At 42.4% G+C, this 22,118-nt stretch overlaps 2 protein-coding genes across 2 annotated transcripts; one reads left to right on the top strand and one right to left on the bottom strand.

The window, feature by feature from the left end:
- Positions 1 to 45: 45 nt before the first annotated feature.
- fkrp (fukutin related protein) lies at positions 46 to 4,061 on the top strand. Its single transcript, XM_030743844.1, has 2 exons — positions 46 to 414; positions 695 to 4,061. Exon 2 carries the CDS (start codon positions 808 to 810, stop codon positions 2,395 to 2,397), a length of 1,590 nt encoding a protein of 529 aa, XP_030599704.1. The 5' UTR covers positions 46 to 414; positions 695 to 807; the 3' UTR covers positions 2,398 to 4,061.
- On the bottom strand, positions 3,976 to 11,445 carry slc1a5 (solute carrier family 1 member 5). Its single transcript, XM_030743843.1, has 8 exons — positions 10,765 to 11,445; positions 7,532 to 7,574; positions 7,334 to 7,402; positions 7,040 to 7,206; positions 6,120 to 6,353; positions 5,775 to 5,969; positions 5,462 to 5,596; positions 3,976 to 5,325 (listed from the first exon to the last, which is right to left on the bottom strand). The coding sequence occupies exons 1-8, from the start codon at positions 11,292 to 11,294 to the stop codon at positions 5,100 to 5,102; spliced, it is 1,599 nt and encodes a 532-aa protein (XP_030599703.1). The 5' UTR covers positions 11,295 to 11,445; the 3' UTR covers positions 3,976 to 5,099.
- Between the last annotated feature and the right edge of the window lie 10,673 nt (positions 11,446 to 22,118).

Raw genomic sequence — 22,118 nt, 5'->3', positions numbered from 1 at the left:
TATTCTGAAGGATGTCAACCGGAAGTCGTTGTGTTGCTGCGGGCAACAGAGAAGGTGACGGGATAGCGTAATGCTGGGTGTCTCGGTTGAGATTTGTATTAAGTTTCGTGCTTATCAAATGTATTGTTGATCACTAAGTGTGAGGTTCTTCTAAAACATGTTGGAGACTTGATTTCAACCACAGCCGTACAAATACGAGCTAAACGCAAGTTAATATCTGTATTTGCTGCTGCCGATTCAGCCAATGCAGCTCCTCCTGCGCTACTAGCTCAAAAAGACCACCATGAAATCCAAATATAGCGAGTATAACGGGCTTAACTGGCTTAACGTTGGTAAAGTCTCTGTTAACTAGTGAATGATATGATGGCCCTGCAAAGGATTGTCTAATATGAAATAAAATACATTCAAATGAAGGTGAGTTGCTACTATGCTAGTATTGTCATTCATTTCTTATGCAGCTAGCCACATTTTAGTTATAAAAGAGAACCTTTAATGAAGTATATCTTGTCTGCTTCGGTTAAATTAAATATCCTTTTTGTCCTTTTAAAATTGTGTCATACATTATGCATATCAATGCAGTTGGTATACAGTACCAGTGAAAAGTTTGGTCACGCTGAGTGTGTCCAAACTTTTGACTGGTACTATACATATAAGCCCGTGGTATTTGAAGCTGTTTTTTTTCTGTCTTATACAGGTTGTTTTTAACCCTCTGTTACACTAATGGGGGTCCGAGAACAGCCACTGGATTACTTGACTCAAACTTAAATTTTTCTCCCAAAAGAAATTGCAAACTAAATATTAGTTGCCATGCGGATCAGTTTCTGCCAGGGCCTATTAACTGGTGCCATCATCCTCAACCTCCTCATTCTCTACTATGTGTCTCGGGCCCAGCAGCAAATGATGGAGAAGAGGAAAGAACTAGGCAGGAGCACAAGGAGGGCTGCCCTGCCAGCCTCTGGTCTTGGAGGGGTACTTGTAGGAGCTGGAGGTGAGCCTGGAGTAGTTGGAATGGAGGGACACAGCCGAGGTCCACGTGTGACTGTTCTTCTTCGGGAGTTTGAACAGTTTGAAAACTATGTTGGGGATGTGGCTAATTCCTTCCTACGCCAGAGACCAGAGCTTCCCTTCCTGGCTGTGGCTGACATGTCTCCATACCCTCCCTTGGTGCTTCCAGAGGGTGCTCGGCTTCTTGTGCTCTCCCCCAGTCCGGACCAGCCACCTCAAGCTCACAGGCCAGAGTTTCATGTGCAAACAGAGTTTGTGCTGCTGGTGCCTGATGGAGTGGAGCTGGAGCAACCCAGGGCCATTGAGAGATTAATCAGAGAGTTGGAAGGTGAGGGTGGAGGGCCTGTGAGGCTAGTAGCTGCACCCGTGTTGGCTCGATCTGCTGTGCAATGTCTCCACTTGCGGGTGAACCTCAGAGAGTGGACAGGCACCTACTCACCAGCTGCATCTGGGAGTAGTGGGAGTGTGTGTACGGCTTTACAAGGAGATGCAGTTGTCCTCATTAGGACTGAGGATCTTTTTAACCTCTCTGTCCCTCTGGGACGGCCCCTCTTCTCCTCGCTCTTCATCCAGACTTCTTTGAGAGGCTGGAAGGTCAAACTGCTGGAAGGCCCGTGTTTCTCTGCGAACCATAGGCCCCTCTTCAGCTCCGCGCACAACCAGTGGAAGGCTGACACTCAACTAAAGGAGGCCACAGGGAAGCTTATGAGGAGCTTTGGTCTGAAGCGTCTTCTGCTGCCTGATGGGAGGGAACAGTGGTATGGATGCAGCAAAGAGACCCCACGCTGTTTTGGCACTGTGCAGGATGACACTCCAGACTATCTTTATCTGGACCGCTGGACACCTCCCTGCTGTCTGCGAGCACTTAGGGAAACCACCAAATATGTTATCAATATCTTGGAGAGCTCAGGAGTACGTTACTGGCTAGAGGGAGGTACTCTGCTGGGCGCTGTTCGCCATCAAGATATCATCCCATGGGACTATGATGTAGATCTGGGCATCTACCTGGAGGATGTACCCAACTGTGATCACTTAAAGAACCTGGACTCAGGTTCTCTGGTGGATGCTAATGGCTATGTTTGGGAGCGTGCAGTGGAAGGAGACTTTTACAGGGTCCAGTACAGCGAGGCCAACCACTTGCATGTTGACCTGTGGCCGTTCTATCCACGTAATGGCATCATGACAAAAGATACGTGGACTGAGCACAAACAGGATGTAGAGTTCCCAGAACACTTCCTGCAGCCGCTGGTACCCATGCCTTTTGCTGGCATCACTGCCTATGGCCCCAACAACCACAAAGCCTTTTTGGAACTTAAGTTTGGAGAAGGGGTGATTGAGAACCCCCAATACCCCAACCCTGCAAAAAAGAGACTGGACAGAAGCAAATTATGAGTCATACTCGAGGGCCACAGGCCCATTCATGTTTACCTAATTACACAGAAAGTCTTGCCTCAAATAATTTTCTTTGAAAGATGATGCCTGGAAACTAAAGCCATTTTCACACATGCACTGCAGCCCCGTATGTTTTAAGACATTATAACAGAGTCGGATCTGAGATTAAATGGTCCAGCTCCTCGAGTCTGTGTGATGTCCTGTTGTGCAAATTTTCTCTGATGTGAGAATTCGTAGCAAGTGTGGTCGTCTGCATGTGCTGCATGTGCAAGAGGGCAGTTTCAGAGAATATCCATATCAGATTGTCTCAACATTTTCTGGAGTTCATGTGTGAAAAAAGGTTTAATACGGTGCCAAAATGACTGCATTTACTGTTACCTTCAACACATCTGTATCAGCAGACAGTGGATTGCATGCTTGGTCAGATCTTTCTTTCTGTGTTTTGGATGTAAAGCCTAATGTTGAACACACTTTATTTATTTGCCTGAGTGGTAGCATTTGTTTGAAAGACACCCTTGAGGAGTTTAAATCCATACACTAGTATACTGATATAAAGACACACTTTAAATAGTCAAAGACTGGTCTGTCTGTGTTGTATAGTAATGTTTAACTATTACCACTGTAAAAAAAAATGGATAATCTTTAAAAAAAAAGCTGAGATGTATTTTATCTTAAGCAGGATTTAGGGTATTATACAGATTCACGTGTGTTAAATGTCTTTGCCTGAACAGATATTTGATTTTTTTTTTTTTTTTTTGACTCTGTTGCCTTGTTTTGCACACCTTAGTTTATGGTAGTGCCAGCTGGTATCTACAGCTGAGCAGACTTCCATCTAGTGAAATGAGAAGCACACGTGCGTCTTTCATGCTGTCACAAATAAAACATTGCTCCACTGGGCCTTAGTAGTCAATGAAATATTAAAAGGACACTGAATTCAGTAGACTACTCCCCTGGCTGCCACATGATTTCTGTAGTTTTTCTTGTATCTAATGTATTAGGGTGTCAGGTCATTTTATGTACTGCTACAATAATGGAATGGTAACAGTTTCATGTATTCTGTAAACAGATGTATACTAACAGCTGCAATTCTTGAACACTAGATGGTGCAATACACCTAAAAATTGCTGTGCTGTGTCCAAACAGGCAATAAGGAGTTGAGTGGGTGGAGTATTTCAGGAGAGACAGGAATGCAACCCATCTCACATGTTCATCATAAACCTACGGTGCAATGCAAACTAGCTTTGTAATCAAGCCTCTCCCATTCTTTACATATGTTTATTCATTCATTTTGCTTCTATTCTTCATAAATAGCCTGTGTATCAGTCCAGGCTTATGCACCACTGAGAGGCTGCATTATGTTTTGATGCATAAACCATTTTTGTATATTTCCACTTGAGTGTAATGTGTGACTGTAACAGTCAAGTGTTTTCCTGTTGGCTTCTAACTAGCCACCGCAGTAAGGTTTAAACAGGGTTTGTGTCAACAAAAAGCCACATCCATATAATTAAAAAAAGACAAAAAGGACTTTATTGATGAACTGTAGCTGACAATATATTTTAGACGAGAAGCAGAAATGATGTAGTAAATTATAACAGACTTTAAAAAAAAAAAAAACCTGATTAAGCCAGACATGCACATAGTAAACCACAAAAAGAACAAAAAAAAACCAAAAAAAACAAAGTACAAAACCGTTACCTGGCAACATTTAACAGTTTAGCATTGCATAAGAAATGTATTTGTCTCCTTAAAATTTATAACATCCCCATAATTTAATAGTTAAACATTAAAAATGGTCTTTGGATTTTGATTAAAGGAATAAATATTTAAAAAAAAAAAAAACGTGTAAATATCAAATATAAAAACAAAGGGGTTGACAGCATTCCATAAATAAATGGACACACATTACGAATCACCTGTGGTTCTTTAGGCATGGAGACTTCCAGCGCAGTTCTGATGAAACCGAGTCATCTTTGTAGTGTAATGAAGTTTGTTACTCATACAAAACACATAGTGTTGCCAGACCACCATGTCCCCAGTTTGCTTGATTTTTGGTCCTGGAGGATTTAAGGAGGGCTCAAAGAACAGCCTTTGAGCAGAAGAGAGCTGGTCCTAGCGCTTTTCGCTACATGAAGATGTCAGAGATCAAACTGCGTCCATGCATTTTAACGTATTTTAGATCCAAGAGGAAAAGTTCCTGTGGTGTGCTTCAGAGTGTGAATTGAGTCTCTAGGAAAAATGTACTTCTGCCCCACCCACAACCGCCACACAGTGTGAAGTGCCACAAATGTAACGTGATTAACGGATCCTTTCTAACACTATCAGTACAGACTTCATTTTGCCACAGCTACTTATGTAAAACAAACTAAAAATGATGACGAGAAAAAAAAAAAAAAAAAAAGAATGAAACCTGCCAAAGCTGAATATAAAAGACAAGTAATTGACAAGAAAACAGTTGGATTCCAGATGGAGAACAGAAAACAGTCAGTGTAGTAAACTATGGATGTACTTCATTTTTAAACTTCAATGTTTCTCCCAGAGTGGGTTTACTTAAAAAGTCTTGACGTCTGTTTTTAAGGTCGTCCAGTCTGCTTTTGCACTTCAGGGCAGACAGTGGAAATGGGGGGGCTTGAAGCACAGTTTTTTTTTTGTACAAGTATCAAAATAACTTATGGAGGGAATTCTTGATAATGTCAGCAATTACGTTACATACTTGACTCTTTTTCACTAGGCGGCGCCATCTTAGCATCGTTTGCACTTCGTTTACTAATGAGCGGCGAGCTCTCGGGGGCAGCAGCAGACTGATCACTCTCCAGCCTGACCTCGCTCAGCTCTGCTCCTTTTCGCTTTGCCGCACGGTCCACAAAGAACTGCAAGAGCCCAGCTCCGAAAGCGTCACCCTCCACATTCACCACGGTGCAGGTACGATCTCTGAAGGAAGACAATGGATGGCAAGCCATTTCATGTTAGGGTATTTACAGCAAACTGAAACTGCACGTCACATTTTGGTCCAGCAAGTCTGCATTTTGTGAATGTTGGGCATCAAATTCAAAGTTTGTATACTCACACAATCCAGTCAACAGCTAGGATAAGAGAGATGTCGTTAGTGGGAAGTCCTATTGCTTCCAAAATGATAGCCAAAGTCAGCACACCACCAGCAGGAATTCCTGCTGCTCCAACGCTGGATGCTGTTGCTGTAACACTAACATACAAGGCATGGACGATGTAACAGTTAGACACAAATTTATATAATCACTAGAATTCTATATGCATCATTATAAAGACACTATGTAACCACCAGCTGATAAGCAAGGCAAATGGACATAGTATTTAATGTCATAGTGTCGCTGAATATGTGTTTCAGTGTCTTTCGGACTTACAGGATGGTAATGACTTGGATGAAGTTCAGGGAGATGTTGTTCAGCTGAGCAATGAAAACTGCAGCCACGCACTGAAAGAGAGCAGCTCCGTCCATGTTGACCGTTGCTCCGATGGGCAGGATAAATCGGCTGATGTGCTTGGATACGCCGTTATTTTCCTCCACACACTTTATCATGAGGGGCAGCGAGGCAGAGCTAAGAAAGAAGAAATGAGGAGTGTGAGGGTACGGAAAGGAGTAGGCGTGCACAAGTGTACGTGTAGCTACACCCGTGCATGCGTCATTTCCAAACAGGGAAACCTCAGTGGCATTTATTATTTGAGAAGCTGAGAGTCAAGTTTATTACCTGGAGCTTGTTCCAAACGCTGTGGCCAGAGCTGTGAATATCCCCCACAGGAAGCTGTAAGGGTTCTTCCTTGTAATGATAAAGTAGATGCCAGGCAGCACAAGAAACCCATGGATGAAATGTCCAGCGAGGCAGCAGGCGATATATTTTCCCAAGCCGGCGAACAGGCTTCCAACATCTTCCATTTCAACAATCTTACCAGCTACAAGGAACATGATGCCGAGAGGGGCATACCTGCAGAGGAAGAGACGAGACAATGATGCAGATTAAGTTTCTGATACGGAACACTTCTTGATCAAACACATAAGAATGAATAAAATAAAATGAAAAGATCAACATTCCTCTGTCCGTTAAACACATAGCTTCAGCCAACAGCCCTTTAGTTTAACACAAAGTCTTCTTTCATTTTAAGCTAAGCTAATCGACAGAAGGCTATACAGTCAGATACATTATAGTGGTGGAGGTGCTCAAATAAGAGAAATTCACTACTGAAACAGGAAGCAAAATAGCCAGTCCTGTTTGTTGTGCACAGTAGAGGTTGATGACAGTTTCAGTGGTCTGGTGGCAGGCGCATGTGATTGTGGTGAACAGGGTAAATGTACTTTTAGATTGATCTTGGTGTACTATATCCATAATAAGAATTAGCATGGGATTTGTTCAGTGCTCTAATGTTAGGGGCAAGGATCCTGTCATTAATAAAGACATAATGTTGCACAGCAGTTGCAGCATGCAGTTTATCTGTTGAGGTTCTCTCTGTTCCTTTAGGGGGTTCAAAAATAACTACCCAGAGGTGGGTGTGTAGAGGGGTTCTTCTTAAAAAAAAAAAAAAAGACTTCTGTAGTTTCATATTTCGCTATACAGACATGAACACAATTATCTTATGCTTTCTCCAACCCCAAAAAACACACAGGTCTCCTTACCACATGATCCAAGAGACCAGCACCATGGTGGCCTCGTTGAAGGAGTTGAAGAACTTGATCAGGATCTCTCCTTCCTCACCCAGCTTCCTTAAAGCCACCCCAAATGCGATGGCAAACACTACAAGACCAAGAATATTCATGCCATCCTGGTCTGTTCCAAAAGGCACCTGACAAGCACACAAGTATATAAAAACACACAGTCAGAACACACATTTATTCAGCCCTCAGTTCAGCAATGAAGTAAGATATTTATGGAGTATATATATATATATGTGGTCCATTCACTTTGCTCACCTGCTCTGCTGTGATGTTAGGGACTCCATCTGTGCCATTCTTTTTTATCAGCTTATAGGAGGTTGCATACTGTACAAGGGGTAAGAAATTGCTAGTTTAGTGGACTAATCAGTACACAATCAGCTTATTGTAATAGTTCTGTTACATAACGCCAGGGAATGACTTTGTAAAAATATGAAATTAAGATCTGATACTTACTGACTGAAAAGCAGCAGACACAAGGTTGGACGGAAAGATGTTTCTGGGAACAGGAAAAAGAAAACAATACTTTAAATTCCTTGTGCTCAGCATGATGTGGATTACTTGCTGTAATTGAGAGCAGAGAAATGACAGGTTTGGGAACTAAAGTGCAGAACATGGGTTTGGCTGTTTGAGTTTTTTTCTCCAAATACAACAACACAGAATAAGGAACACCGGGTAATGTCAGTGTCAGTCAGTGCTACGTGGCAATTCAATTTAAAACCATAGGCTGGCTTATTTGAAGAGAAGAGTTTCAGTAAACTATAGAGCAACACTGTTATTGACCCTGCGCTGCTATGACTCTGATAAATACTGGTCTTGCATAGATGGCAGCTGTGCCTTCTAATTGTCAGTGACAGTTCAGAACAGATCGAAGCCCGAGGATGACCATGTGAAAATAGTTGAGAGAATGTGACTGTTAATCTTCTTTCCCCCCTCTAAGCCTGTGTTGCTTCACGTAGTCTTATTCATTATCTGCTAACAAGTGTTATGCACACACACACACTGGCTTCCATACAGTAAGTATATTAAATCTCCCAAGAACACATGAAACCCAAAGTGCTCCCGTTACCCCTGTGCTCAGCTGTCTGTAATAGATTTAGAGTAATAAGGCATTAACGCCACAAGCTCTTTCCAGCCATTCATTCCGTTCAATTGGAAACGTAGTGCATCGGGCTTAAGCATCATGTGACTGCATGACCGGCCAGGATACAACGAGAAAGCCGGCTGAATTTTGGTTGCACTGCAAAGAGTCACGAAAAAGGACAAAATGACTGCTAAACTTTCAAACCATTTGGATATTCAAATGGATTTGCATAGTCTGAGTGTAGTAAGATCTACGAGTAGCATCTTCTGGACAAGCTGCTAGACTAAAGCATTGTTTTAATTTACATACTACATTTCCATGTACAGTATATATGTGACGCAGGCCTCCCGACAATGCTCGAGTCACGTTTTAAGACCATTTCACTGTCCACGAGCCCTTAATAGTAGAAGAAGGCAGCACCGTTTTGCTTAGCAGAGCGCATTTTCATTTGCTCTATATTTGCATAGAGATGGCAACACCAAGCAGAAGCCCGAAACACTGGATTGCTTTTACTTCCTTGTTCTCTGCTGTTGTTCCTTCCTTGGCACAGATACAAATCTCAGTTCTAATGAATTAAACTAACTCCAACCATTGTTTTTCTATTTCCTTCTCTAGATGGAGATGCCATATGCATTAGGGACTCTAAACCATTTGAGATTAACACGTGTCTTAGCTATGTAAGTAAACTGGAGTTTACTGTACAACTGGAACGCTGGTATGAAAACAATGTGTACCGACTCATATCCATTAGGTGGGTGTGCCTCCTTTATGTCAACATGCAGAGCGTTTGAGCTCACTTCTGACGTCTTGCCGTCATCCTGTTATGCCACCTCTTCCCTGCTATGGGGAAATAGTACATGTTTGGTATCAAACTCAGTACCAGAAACTCCAGGTTTCTGGTTTAGTTCTCAAGAGCAGGGACAAAACCCAGCATTAAGAAGACCTATTGAGCTAGGGACAGGATGGCATACCAAAAATGGTTTGCCAATATGTGAAGATCTTCATGGGGAAAAACACAAACACACACTATTTATTTAGCAGAACTTCTCAGGTTATAGCTTCACCAGCCATCACCTGTAAAGTAGGTAAACAAAAAGCAGGAAATATGTGATATAACCTACCAATCAAGTATGTATAGGAGTGGCTGCAGCCACGTATCAAAAGGCTGGCTTATTGTCTCTTTATTTCCCTCTTTTTCACATTATGTGAGTGTCTAAACAATGACCGGGCCATTATTATACTTTAACAACCAGCTCTCCACCCAGTAAGTTCCATACTGCCTTTGTTGTTGAAACTAACCAGGACACCATCTGCCAGGGAAACAGACCATCATTGCTTTCATTTTTTTAAAATTTTTTTCTTTGATCTTTTTCTCAGCAGACCCATTAAAAAAAGAAAAAAGAAAACCTGAAGGCACAGTTATACAATGTCCTGTAATAAATTCCAGGTAAAACTGTTAATCTGCATCTGGGCACAAGGACTGTTTTATGGATGTGTTGCCAAGGATAAGTCACGATGCTAGGGGGGGGGGGGACGGGTGGCGGGGAGGCGCGTGGAATATTCCGACTTTTATAGCGCACAATTCCACGATTCATGGAGTACCGCACTGAGAACATACCAGGAATAATGACGCAATAGGCGCAAGCATTATGAAGACTGGATGTAAACTCTTTAAGCTGTGTTTACACTGACTGTGTCGCATCTTGTGTACCTGAAGCAAACCAAATAAGCTGAAGGCGATTCCTGGTAGGGATTATTGATACAAACAGCAAACTCAAAGTCTTCCTGTTTACTCTAAAACAAGTTTTTTTCAAACTTGTGAGAAACTTTCGCCGGATGCTGTATTTCAGCTATGGAGTTGCATCATACAGTGATATTTCCATAGTAGATATCCCGAGTGACTCTGACGCATCGTGTACACGTGCTTCCTTTTGCTCCTCTATAGAAGTGATGATGCACGCCCCATGAGAGCCGGGTGAATATATGTGCTGATTAAAAGACAAGATAAAGGGAAATGGGGCGCCCGCGTTTTTAACTTAACAAGTTCAGCAAGTTTAAACGGCATTCTGCCATCTTAACTGATTTGCTGTGCCACGTTACTTTCAAAGTCAGTAAAATGTGTTTAACAGTAAGAGAAACCGCCGACAGACCCTCTGCTCGAACCGTAAAGCGGTTTTGTTTTGTTTTGTTTTTTTACAAACGGGGACGTCCCAGCAGGAAGTGAAAAATTACAACGCGTATATAAAGGTTTCACGCACATGTCTTTTGACTCCACTTCCGTGTGGGCAAAATGTGGAAATTACTGAATAAATAATTTTCTGGATTTAGTTTAACCTAAAAAGGGTCCCAACAGTGACATCCTGCTCAGGGGAGACAGAGCGCCGTCACTGAGGTCACAGCTGAGCTGATGCAACCATTCATTGGCTTTACAGCACAGCATGGCTCCCGATAACATGTGCCAGATCAGGTTTCTACAGATAGGGAAACACTTAAGCGTCCTATGCGTGTCAACACATCCATACCTAATAAGTTACAGTTTAACGACTTTTTTTTTTTTAAGAATATGTAGACTCACTGTCTGAGGAAGAGTTGGGGTTTCACTTACCTTATCAAATCTAAGAAGGAGTCTATTATTTCTTTACGAGCAGGCACCGCTTCATCCAAAGAGGCCGGTCTGGATACTGGCACAGATCCCGGGGACACGATGAAACCCATCACTACCCCAATCGAGGACGCAATCAAGGTGGTGACCAGGAAAAAGAGCATTGCCCAGCCGCCGAGTTTGCCAAGAGCTTTAGGGTCGATGCTGGCCGCTCCGGACACAAGGCTGCAGACCACCAGGGGAATGATGATCATCTTCAGCAACCGGATGAGAATCTCACCTGGGAAGCCGACGTAAATCACTTGGGTTCGCGTTAGCTCTGCATTACGCACACCAAGTCCAATAAAAATACCAACGATAACCCCGGCCACGGTGAGAATCACCAGCAAATTGGCTCTGACGATCCTCAGCACGCGCTGGGACAGGGGCTCCGGGGTCTTCTTGTGGCTGTGTAGCCCGTTGGGCATGGGCTCATCGAGGTGAGCCTCACCGTTGGATGTCTTCCTGTCTTCCATGTCTACCATCGTAGCCATTGCGCGCGTTAAAACGTACCCTAAAACTTAACTTAGTGAAACACAACTTATCTAAAATTTACCGGTACAGTGGCAGGCGAAGGTAATAAACTTAAAACAACTAACTTTCTTCTTGCGATTACTGAATGTTGCCGCGCTGTGCCGGCGCGCGTCCTTATGTGCCGGAAAAATCAAGCCCCGCCTTGGCATGGACGTCACGGGCGTGTTCCGGACAGCGTTATGCAATGGAAATACTCCATTTAAAGTGATTTAAACTCGTATTTTAGTGTTTGTTCACATCAAAATACCTTTCTTTAAAGTCATTAGTTTACACAGTACAGACGTTTTATGAAACTAATTTATGTCATATTTACTGCTGAAAAAACCTCTACTACAACGTGGAGCGTGCAGGACATACCCACATGTATAGAACGCCTCAACCTAGACCCTTAATTTACCCTTTTTACATTGAATTAAACTATTTGCCTTCATTTATTTGTTGAATCATTGGTTGACTGATTGTGAAAAAAACAGTGGTTAGGGAAGGAAACCTTATAATAAGTTTACTGGTTTCAAATCTGAATTTTTTTTCTATTCTTGTCTCTTCCCTGAAACAAGAGCGCTCAGTTGCATCATGTCTCATGAAATTTTTCTTAATACTAAACCGACCATTACAAACTCGGGGTAAAAATATCAGATTTTAAACTCTTTAGGTTCAAGTCTCCAACTTTCATCCAGTAAACACAAAGCTCTAAATTTACTTTTTAATTATTATTATTTTTAATAATATTTTAATAATATATTATGGTACATTCTAAATGATGCAATGTTTTCCAAGTCTAATCCCTTCATAGATTACTATCTTTCATTAGAATGGCAGTTAAACTATGGGACATTAGGTGAGGAGCGGTACAGGGTGTGGAGGCTGCCACTGCATTCAACAAGTCACAAATCAACAGAGTCTTTTTTTATGCTGAGGTAGACATTCATTTGTTTAGCAGAGACATGTTCCATGACATTAGTAAGAAACTGAACATACTTATGGCATTTCTTTCAAGCGAACATGCAATCCTGATTGTTTTCACAGTGATTGCTTTCTACTGCTACTACTTATGAATGAGTAGCTTTACTAATATTAAAAAAGGGCAAAGTTCATTGCTTTAACATCAAGACAGAGAAATTCTGTGGGTGTTAACAGTACTGCCATGTTTCATGTTTCATGTTCATTAAACTGAAACAAGTAACATCTATTTCATCATGCGGTGACCCCACATTTCCTTTGAGGGCAGCCACGTGTGACGTAAACATCTTGGAATGTAAATTCAGTTTTGAGTCTCTGACTTTCATCCTTCAAACACAAAGATTTAAAGCTCCTTTATACTGGTGCTCATAAATAAGGGTGTGGTACGTACAAAATGATGCAGATCTGCTGGAATATCAGCCAGCTCTGATCCCTTCCCAGATTGCTACCTTTTGTTGGAGAAGCAGTTAAACTATAGGGCACATTAGCTGAGGAGAGGTACAGGGTTTGCCTATACAGCTGTGGAAGCTGCCACTGGACATTGATGTGACCACCCTCCTCTGTGAGGTTATTTGCTCTGCTCTGAAGTAAAAAATTAAAAAAGAAGAAACATAACATGAAAGGGTAACACATGCGGTGCAACGAGCACAGTAATAGCAATAGTAATAGCATTAATCTAACATCTGGCATAAATGAATGCAAAGAATGACCAATGGGGGGCTCTACACCCACATTCTAACAGCGCCGTTTGTCACGTTATGTGTGAAGCAACGGACCGTGCATTTTTCTTGGAATTGAGATGGTATAAATTAAGAATGAAAGTGAGTAGAACACGTTGAGTAAGAATGAAACTTTGAGATGGAAGTAAAAGCTTATAGTTAGCGTATAGTTACCTTGAAAAAGTAATCTGATTACTCATTACTCCTTTAAAAAGTAACTTAGTAACTTCCTTAATTTTAGAAGTAACTAAGTTAGATTACAAGTTACTTTTTTAGTTACATCAACAGCTGCTGGTGTTATGCCAAAAAGTGCTCATCTGTCAAAAAGCGGTTTTCGGTATTTGCCAAAAAATGGGTCGTTGACCTTTAATCTCTGAAATATATGTCAAAGATATCTCTCATGAATGATATCAAGTCATTTTGAGTGAAAAACAACATTTCTATCGCAAGGTAGAAGCTTTAATCAGTTTTTGGCAAAGTGACTTTTATATATTTGTTTTTCATCAAGGTAAAATCTGTCATTGACATTAAAAAGGCCTTTTTAAACAGAAATCTGGCTAAGAAGGTTGGATAAATTGCAACAAATATAACATCACAGCTCTATTAAGATATTTTAAGTGGCCAAAAATCACTGGATTGATTGTATTGTAAGTACAATAACACACTAAAGATTCTTGCAAAGCAGGTTATTTCTTCATTTTATGTATAAGCCCTTCATAAATTGTGTAATTCATAAACTGCACTCTATTTACCAACATAAGCAAAGACATTACTCATAAAAAGCACATAGAAACATTGGCATCACTTTATGGCATGATCACCTCTTGGCACAACACCAGCACCTGTAAGTTTGCTCTGTAAGTTTGACTGTGCTGTGCTGCCACTTCAAATGTTTCTTCAAATTGGGCATAGCGTTTTTGAAGTTAGTTGTGCACTTTGTCACCAGCAAAGTGCACAACTAACCTTGATGTTGACATCTTTACCTGACACAAACTCAAAATAATGCCTATATTTCCAGCCAGAGGTGGGAAGTAACGAAGTACAAATACTTCGTTACTGTACTTAAGTAGATTTTTTAGGTATCTGTACTTTACTTGAGTATTTATTTTTCTGAGTACTTTTTACTTTTACTCCCTACATTTTTACACAAGTATCGGTACTTTCTACTTCTTACATTTTCAAAACAGACTCGTTACTTTTTAACACGTCAGGGAGAAGTTTGCGTTTCCGGTCAGTGCGCCGTCAGTCATCAAGCGATCTGAGCCTAAACGGAGGAATATTAACATATAGGAGACAATCGTACTGGCGTATCCTCCATCACCGGGGCTTATCTGGTACAAAGGAATTAAATACACAAACCCATGTAATTAATGTCTCATTTATAGCGCTATAATCAGGGGTCACAGCGGGCCGGACCGAATCGGTAAGTTATGCTCGCAGGACATAAACAGCTTAGCTAGCGCTACTGAAGAGGAGCGAGCATGAAGGGAGTAACGTGTGGCAGGTAAATGCAACGTTTTTAAATGCTCAACAAATATCAGCAAACACACAAAGTGTGTGCAGTTTGTCACACAGTGTGTCTACTAGCTAAAAGAAGAGCTGCTGCATTTCAGGGAGAGCAAAGAGAGAGAAGTTCACTCAGAGATGGAGAAAGAGGACAGGAGAGGAAGAAGAGAGGCTAGAATTAAAGGTAAGGACTGGAAAATAAACTGAAGTATGCTGACTTTGTGTTATTCAAAGATTGGATGAAAATACTGCAGTTTAGTACGTAATAAACAGGTTATCTTGTTGTACTGTATTTACAGTAAAGCTCTGTGTTGGTGCACTTTGTGATGATGGTCAGAGTTAAGGGTTACATCAGTGCAGCAGAGATGAGTCTGAATCAAAGCTGCTGATGCTGAGATTCATTCACTGAATCCAACATTTCTACAGCCTGTATGCTGTCAGTGTAGGGGATGGAGATCAGCTCAGATAGCTGTGAAATACTGGGTTACATCTTTGTGAGTTCAGTTCATCCACACAGAGCAGTAAACCTCAGAGCAGCAGCAGCAGGACAGCTGATCACAGCCTGCACACCAACATCATTTACTGGAGCTCACAATAGAAAGTTGTGATTCTTCTCTCCATGCAGAACCACTACAGCTGATCTTAGGGTTCCTCCACCTTCTGAATCCCACTGTAACCCCTGAGTATCCTCATGTTTGTGTTTAGGTGGAGGCCCAGTCACCCTCTACTATGGAGGACACAGAGAACAGAGCTGTGTTTAAATTCCCTTTCACAGTTTGTGATTCAAGCTGAGTACATTCATTAGAATTAAAATTTAGATTGGAATAACGTTTGTGTTCTCATGTATTATTTTATATTATTACAATAATATATAATAAGGTTCAGTTAGCTTTACACAAAAATAGCAGGTAGAAACGTCCTCCAAAGAGCTACTTTTACTTTCTTACTTTGAGTAAATTTCAGAGCCTGTACTTTTTTACTTTTACTTAAGTAAAGAAGTTGAACCAGTACTTCGACTTTTATCAGAATCAGAAGGTTTTTATTGCCATATGGGTGAACAGGTTCACAGCATTAGGAAATTGCAGCGGTACTTCATGCTTACAGAAAAAACAAATAAGTATAAAAACTATAAGACAATATACAAGTATACAAATTGCAAATATACAGAGATATTAGAACTATAACTATAACACAATATTACAAAATTACAAAATATACAGTGCAGAGACTAATTAAAAGATAAAAGAATGTAAACTATATTCCAGTAATATGTACATCAGTGCAATCCAGTAATATGTACATCAGTGCAATATAATATGTACATCAGTCATGCTGCATGACTGGCTTTATTTTCGCTCTTACATTTAACTTTATGACATGCAAATTTTTGAGTGGATCGCCGATATTTTCTCCAAGTGTATTGTGTGTAAAACTCGTCACCAACTGTCCACCAACGTCATCATCAGTCACTTGGCAACAGATTGTAGACTAAGTGGAGCATTTTTACGGACTAAGCTAACATGAGTGGCACTTCATAACATACACATTCCTGCTGTTGCAGGCATGTGGATGGTGTAAAATGATGTTATGATGAGCTTTAGTATTTTGGTATAAAGGAAATGGTCATTTGCCCCGCCCCGGCCCAGATCTGGTTTGTTCCGCTAGTGGGTGTTTCCATTGGTACCTGGTACCAGGTACTAGGTAATTTTTTAGTACTCACTCAGCCAGGGTGCCAAGTGATCCGAGGCAATCCAAAAATGTGACGCTGAAGAACAGCATGCCACTGATTGGTCAGGGAGTGTTGTCGCTGGCAGAGTCACAAGAGCGACTTCTTCACCAGAATCAAACGTGCAGAGGCACGCAAAGCACAGGTTGAATTCCTGGACTGACAGTTTGCAGCCGTAGTTTTGCAACATGAGAGCTATCTGTAACACACACACACAGCATACATATTATATATGTTATACATATATTAATACATATTACATACTTAATGATAATGGGGGACTTATGCGTGATGATATTAAACTGGCATTAGCTATGTTAGCGTGCCTCCATTGTTGTGTTGTGTTTTGAGCCTCATACTGCCTACGCTGCTATATTGACTCCACCCACACTGAGGTGGTCCTCAATTGCAATGGAAACACAACAGGACCGTGGTGAGTCGTGTGGAGTCCAGTCAGCCCACGCTGAGTAGTTACTTATGGAAATGCAGCTTTATTGTCCTCATGCTGAAAATGGGACTTTATTGTTGCATCAGCCAGACGTCACTCCCCGAGACACAAGAAGGATGCAAAAAATATGCTTTTACTAAGGAAAATGACAAAAATAGTAACGCACAGTCAGTAACGCGTTAATAAGTAACGCATTACTGACATCACTGGTAATGCGTTACACTAATCTAACTACTTCTTTCGGTAACAAGTAATCTAACGCATTACTATTTGCAGTCCAGTAATCAGCTGAAAGTTACTTATCCAAATCACTGTGTGTTACTATTTTTGTCATTTTCCTCAGTAAACGTAACTCACATGGTCTATTGTGCGGCTGGAGTGCTGCTGACTTCAACTGAGGGTATTGTCAGGTGGTGAAAGGACTACTTCGAGGTCCTCCTTAATCCCACTGACATGCCTTCTGTAGTGGAAGCAGAGTCTGGTGATGAGGGGGATGACTCTCCCATCACTGGGGGTGAGGTCTCTGAGGTGGTTAAACAACTCCTTGGTTGCAGGGCCCCTTGAGTGGATGAGATTTGCCCTGAGATCCTGAAGGCTCTGGATGCTGTAGGGCTGTCTTGGTTGACACGTCGCTGCAACATCGCGTGGAGATCTGCAGTGGTGCCACTGGATCGGCAGACCAGGGTGGTGGTCCCCATCTTCAAGAAGGGAGACCGGAGGGTGTGCTTAAACTTCCGGGGGCTCACACTCCCCCATTCAGTCCCTGTACAACCGCAGTGAGAGCTTGGGCCGTATAACTCGTTTCCTGTGGGTGCTGAACTCCACCAGGGCTGCCTTCTGTCACCGATTCTGTTCATAATTTTTGTGGACAGAATCGGTGGCATAGCCATGTGACAGAAGGCTTCTTCCTTGGTGGCCTCAGAATCTCATCTTTGCTTTTTGCAGATGATGTGGTCCTGCTGGCTTCATCAGGTGGTGGTCTCCAGCTCGCAGTGGAATGGTTCACAGCCGAGTGTGAAGCGGCTAGTATGAGAATCAGCACCTTTAATTTTGAGGCCATAGTTCTCAGGCAAAAAAGGGTGGTGTGCCCTCTCCAGCTCAGGGCTGAGTTCCTGCCCCAGGTTATACCACATTCAGGAGAGATAGGGAGGGTGCCAAGGGTGGTGGTGTCTTGATATACACTGCTCAAAAAAATAAAGGGAACACTCAAATAACACATCCTAGATCTGAATGAATTAAATATTCTCACTGAATACAAAGTTGAATGTGCTGACAACAAAATCACACAAAAATCATCAATGGAAATCAAATTTATTAACCAATGGAGGCCTGGATTTGGAGTCACACACAAAATTAAAGTGGAAAAACACACTACAGGCTGATCCAGCTTTGATGCAATGTCCTCAAAACAAGTCAAAACGAGGCTCAGTATTGTGTGTGGCCTCCACGTGCCTGTATGACCTCCCGACCTACAATGCCTGGGCATGCTCCTGATGAGGTGGCGGATGGTCTCCTGAGGGATCTCCTCCCAGACCTGGACTAAAGCATCCGCCAACTCCTGGACAGTCTGTGGTGCAATGTGACGTTGGTGGATGGAGCGAGACATGATGTCCCAGATGGGCTCAATAGGATTCAGGTCTGGGGAACGGGCGGGCCAGTCCATAGCTTCAATGCCTTCATCTTGCAGGAACTGCTGACACACTCCACCCACATGAGGTCTAGCATTGTCCTGCCTTAGGAGCAGGGCTGGACTGGGACAAAAAATCGGCCTTGGCATTTTTGGCTTAGACCAGCCCGCAACTGTGTTTTAGAAGCATTTGACACTGTTTTACTCTTATTCAGTGTGGGAATACCTTTTGCTAATAATACTTTTATACTTTTTTTTTTTGTTTTTTTAAACTTACTTTAATAATGCTTAAATTGAAAAGCTTTGACGTATCATTTAGTTTTTTAAAATCTGTTATTTCACCTGCTTGAGGGCTTTTTAAAACATGTTTAACCAGCACAGAGGCTACAAATTCAAACTACTGTGCAGCCTTTCAACACACCTTTAACCTAAATATCTAAAATGCTATGATGCAGCCTAAAATGGACACTTGCTGCTCATCCAACACGTCTCGGCCTTGACCGTTTGCTATTTTATCAGATTAAGGTGCCATGGCTGCCAGATTTGGGGAAGTATGCAAATGTAAATAAATACTGATATTAATCAATCGCCACTGCTCATCACACTGCTGTTGTCTTCACCTACAGCAGAGTCTGCCCAAGCCTTGAAGGGGACCTAAGCAATATTTGATTTGGGGCCCCCTTCATACCACTTCATTGTCCCCTGAACGTAATTGTTATTAATGCTGCAGGGTTAAAGTTGATTTTTTTTTTTTAAATCTTTTTAGGATATATTACAGTTTCAGCCTTTTCAATTCAATTACATTTTATTTATACAGTGCCAACTCACAACAAACAGACATCTCAAGGCACTTTATAGTGTAAGGTAAAGACCCACAATAATTACAGATAAAACCCATCGTTCATCCTAATCTTAAAAATAGAGAGGGTGTCTGTCTCCTGAATCCAAACTAGGAGCTGGTTCCACAGAAGAGGGGCCTGAAAGCTGAAGGCTCTGCCTCCCATTCTACTCTTAAGTATCCTAGGAACCACAAGTAAGCCAGCAGTCTGAGAGCAAAGTGCTCTATTGGGGTGATACAGTATTATGAGCCAATATGGGAGAAATCTGCTCTCTCTTTCTAGTCCCTGTCAGTACTCTAGCTGCAGCATTTTGGATCAGCTGAAGGCTTTTCAGGGAGCTTTAATGACAGCCTGATAATAATGAATTACAGTAGTCCATCCTAGAAGTAACAGATGCATGAATTAGCTTTTTAGCATCAATCTTAGACAGACTGCTGCTTCGGTTTCTCCATATTGCCTCTCCTTTAACACGCTCAACACTGAAACTACTAGCGGGAGTAGTTTCAGTGTTCTGCACCACGCAGAGAAAGGGTGGGGCCGCTTTCATCCTATATCCTGATTGGTTCTGTCCACTGTCTATATTGAAGATGGGCCAATGGGCCGCCCCCTCTAAATTGTGGGCCGGTCTCATAAAAAAAAAAGGGGAAGAAAAAGGACTGTCAGCCCACCGGGCAAATGCCCGGTATGCCCGATTGCCAGTCCAGCCCTGCTTCGGAGGAACCCAGGGCCAACCGCACCAGCATATGGTCTCACAGGGGGTCTGAGGATCTCATCTCGGTACCTAAAGGCAGTCATGCTACCTCTGGCGAGCACATGGAGGGCTGTGCAGCCCTCCAAAGGAATGCCACCCCACACCATTACTGACCCACTGCCAAACCAGTCATGCTGAAGGATGTTGCAGGCAGCAGATCGCTCTCCACGACATCTCCAGACTCTGTCATGTCTGTCACATTTGCTCAGTGTGAACCTGCTTTCATCTGTGAAGAGCACAGGGCGCCAGTGGCAAATTTGCTAATCCTGGTGTTCTCTGGCAAATGCCAAGCATCCTGCACGGTGTTGGCCTGTGAGTACAACCCCCATCTGTCGACATTGGGCCCTCATACCAACCTCATGGAGTCGGTTTCTAACCGTTTGTTCAGACACATGCACATTTGTGGCCTGTTGGAGGTCATTTTGCAGGGCTCTGGCAGTGCTCTTCCTGTTCTTCCTTGCACAAAGGCAGAGGTAGCAGTCCTGCTGCTGGGTTGTTGCCCTCCTAAGGCCTCCTCCACATCTCCTGGTGTACTGGCCTGTCTCCTGGTAGCGCCTTCAGCCTCTGGACACTACGCTGACAGACACAGCAAACCTTCTTGCCACAGTTCGCATTGATGTGCCATCCTGGATGAGCTGCGCTACCTGAGCCACTTGTGTGGGTTGTAGAGTCCGTCTCATGCTACCACGAGTGTGAAAGCACCACCAACATTCAAAAATGACCAAAACATCAGCCAGAAAATATAGGTACTGAGAAGTGGTCTGTGGTCCCTACCTGCAGAACCACTCCTTTATTGAGTGTGTCTTACTAATTGCCAATAATTTCCACCTGTTGTCTATTCCATTTGCACAACAGCATGTGAAATTGATTGTCAATCAGTGTTGCTTCCTAAGTGGACAGTTTGATTTCACAGAAGTTTGATTTACTTGAAGTTATATTGTGTTGTTTAAGTGTTCCCTTTATTTTTTGAGCAGTGTATATAAAAAATTGCATTCGGTGTCAGGAAATTCAGTGGCTGAATGGGCATGATTTAGAATGCTTAGGTTTAAATATTATGTTATCTCCTCAAATGTCTTTCACAATTACTGTAAAATATTGTAATTAGTCATTTTAACCTTGATTGTATAACCTTTGTTTTTTAGCATGACAAATTGCGATTTGTCCAGGGACAACAGATGAAAAATAGCCTTTTGGCTAATTCTGGCGCATTTACAGATTGTTTACTTATGTGCATTGTCCCTACCAAATAAATAAATTCAAATTCAGGTGGAGGAGTTCTCTGGGTTTTGTTCACGAGTGATGGGAGAACAGAACAGGAGATCGTCAGCAGCATCCGCATCACTGCATCTCACACGGTCAGAGTAGAGCCACTGCTCATCCACATTGAGAGGAACCAGTTGAGGTGGCTCAGGCATCTGATTAGGATGCCTCCTGGGTGCCTCTTGGGTGCCCCTTGAGTAGACCCAGGACATGCTGGATTATATCTCTCGGCTCGTCTGGGAATGCCTTGGGGTCCCTCCAGTTGAACTGGTGGAGGTAGCTGGGGAGAGGGAAGTCTGGAATTCTCTGCTTGGGCTTCTGCCCCCGGGACTTGACCCGACCTTGGATAAGCAGAAGAAAATGGAGGGGATGGATGGATAAAAAGTACAGTCTGTGCTGGAGACAAAGTGCTATCTGGCTTCAAAAACACTATGTCAAATTTGAAGAAACATTTGGAGTCGCAGCATGGCACAGTCAAACTCACAGAGCAAGTCACACCAGGTGGTGCGAAGCAGAGAGCTGCAGCTAATGCAGGAGGTCCCCAGCACCCAAACAACAAAATCCGGACTTCGGTACAAAACCAGTAAGTGGGGGAGAGTTGAAAAAGTTGGTCGGACTGTATGTAGAAGAGGAGATGCTGCCCTTAAACATGGTTGACTCGCCCTTGTTGTGGTTGTCATTTTTATGTTGAGGCAGCGGGGGTGTTGCCGGTGTTGTGCCAACATCGGAATCACTTTATGGCAGATGAAAACTTTTTTTGAATGTAACTAATAAAGTGACTTGTAATCTAACTTCTTAAATTAAGTAATCAGTAAAGTAACTAAGTTGCTTTTTAAAGGCGTAATCAGTAATCTGATTACTTTCCAAGGTAACTATGCCATCGCTGCATGTTACTGACAGCACTGACTGATTTCCACCCTGCAGTCCTTGGCAAGGTGTGTACCAAGC

The sequence above is a fragment of the Archocentrus centrarchus genome, chromosome 13, assembly GCF_007364275.1.
Source record: "Archocentrus centrarchus isolate MPI-CPG fArcCen1 chromosome 13, fArcCen1, whole genome shotgun sequence".
Taxonomy (NCBI): Eukaryota; Metazoa; Chordata; class Actinopteri; order Cichliformes; family Cichlidae; genus Archocentrus; species Archocentrus centrarchus.
Note: the sequence above shows the minus strand (reverse complement) of the source record. Positions and strands in the feature narration are given on the sequence as shown.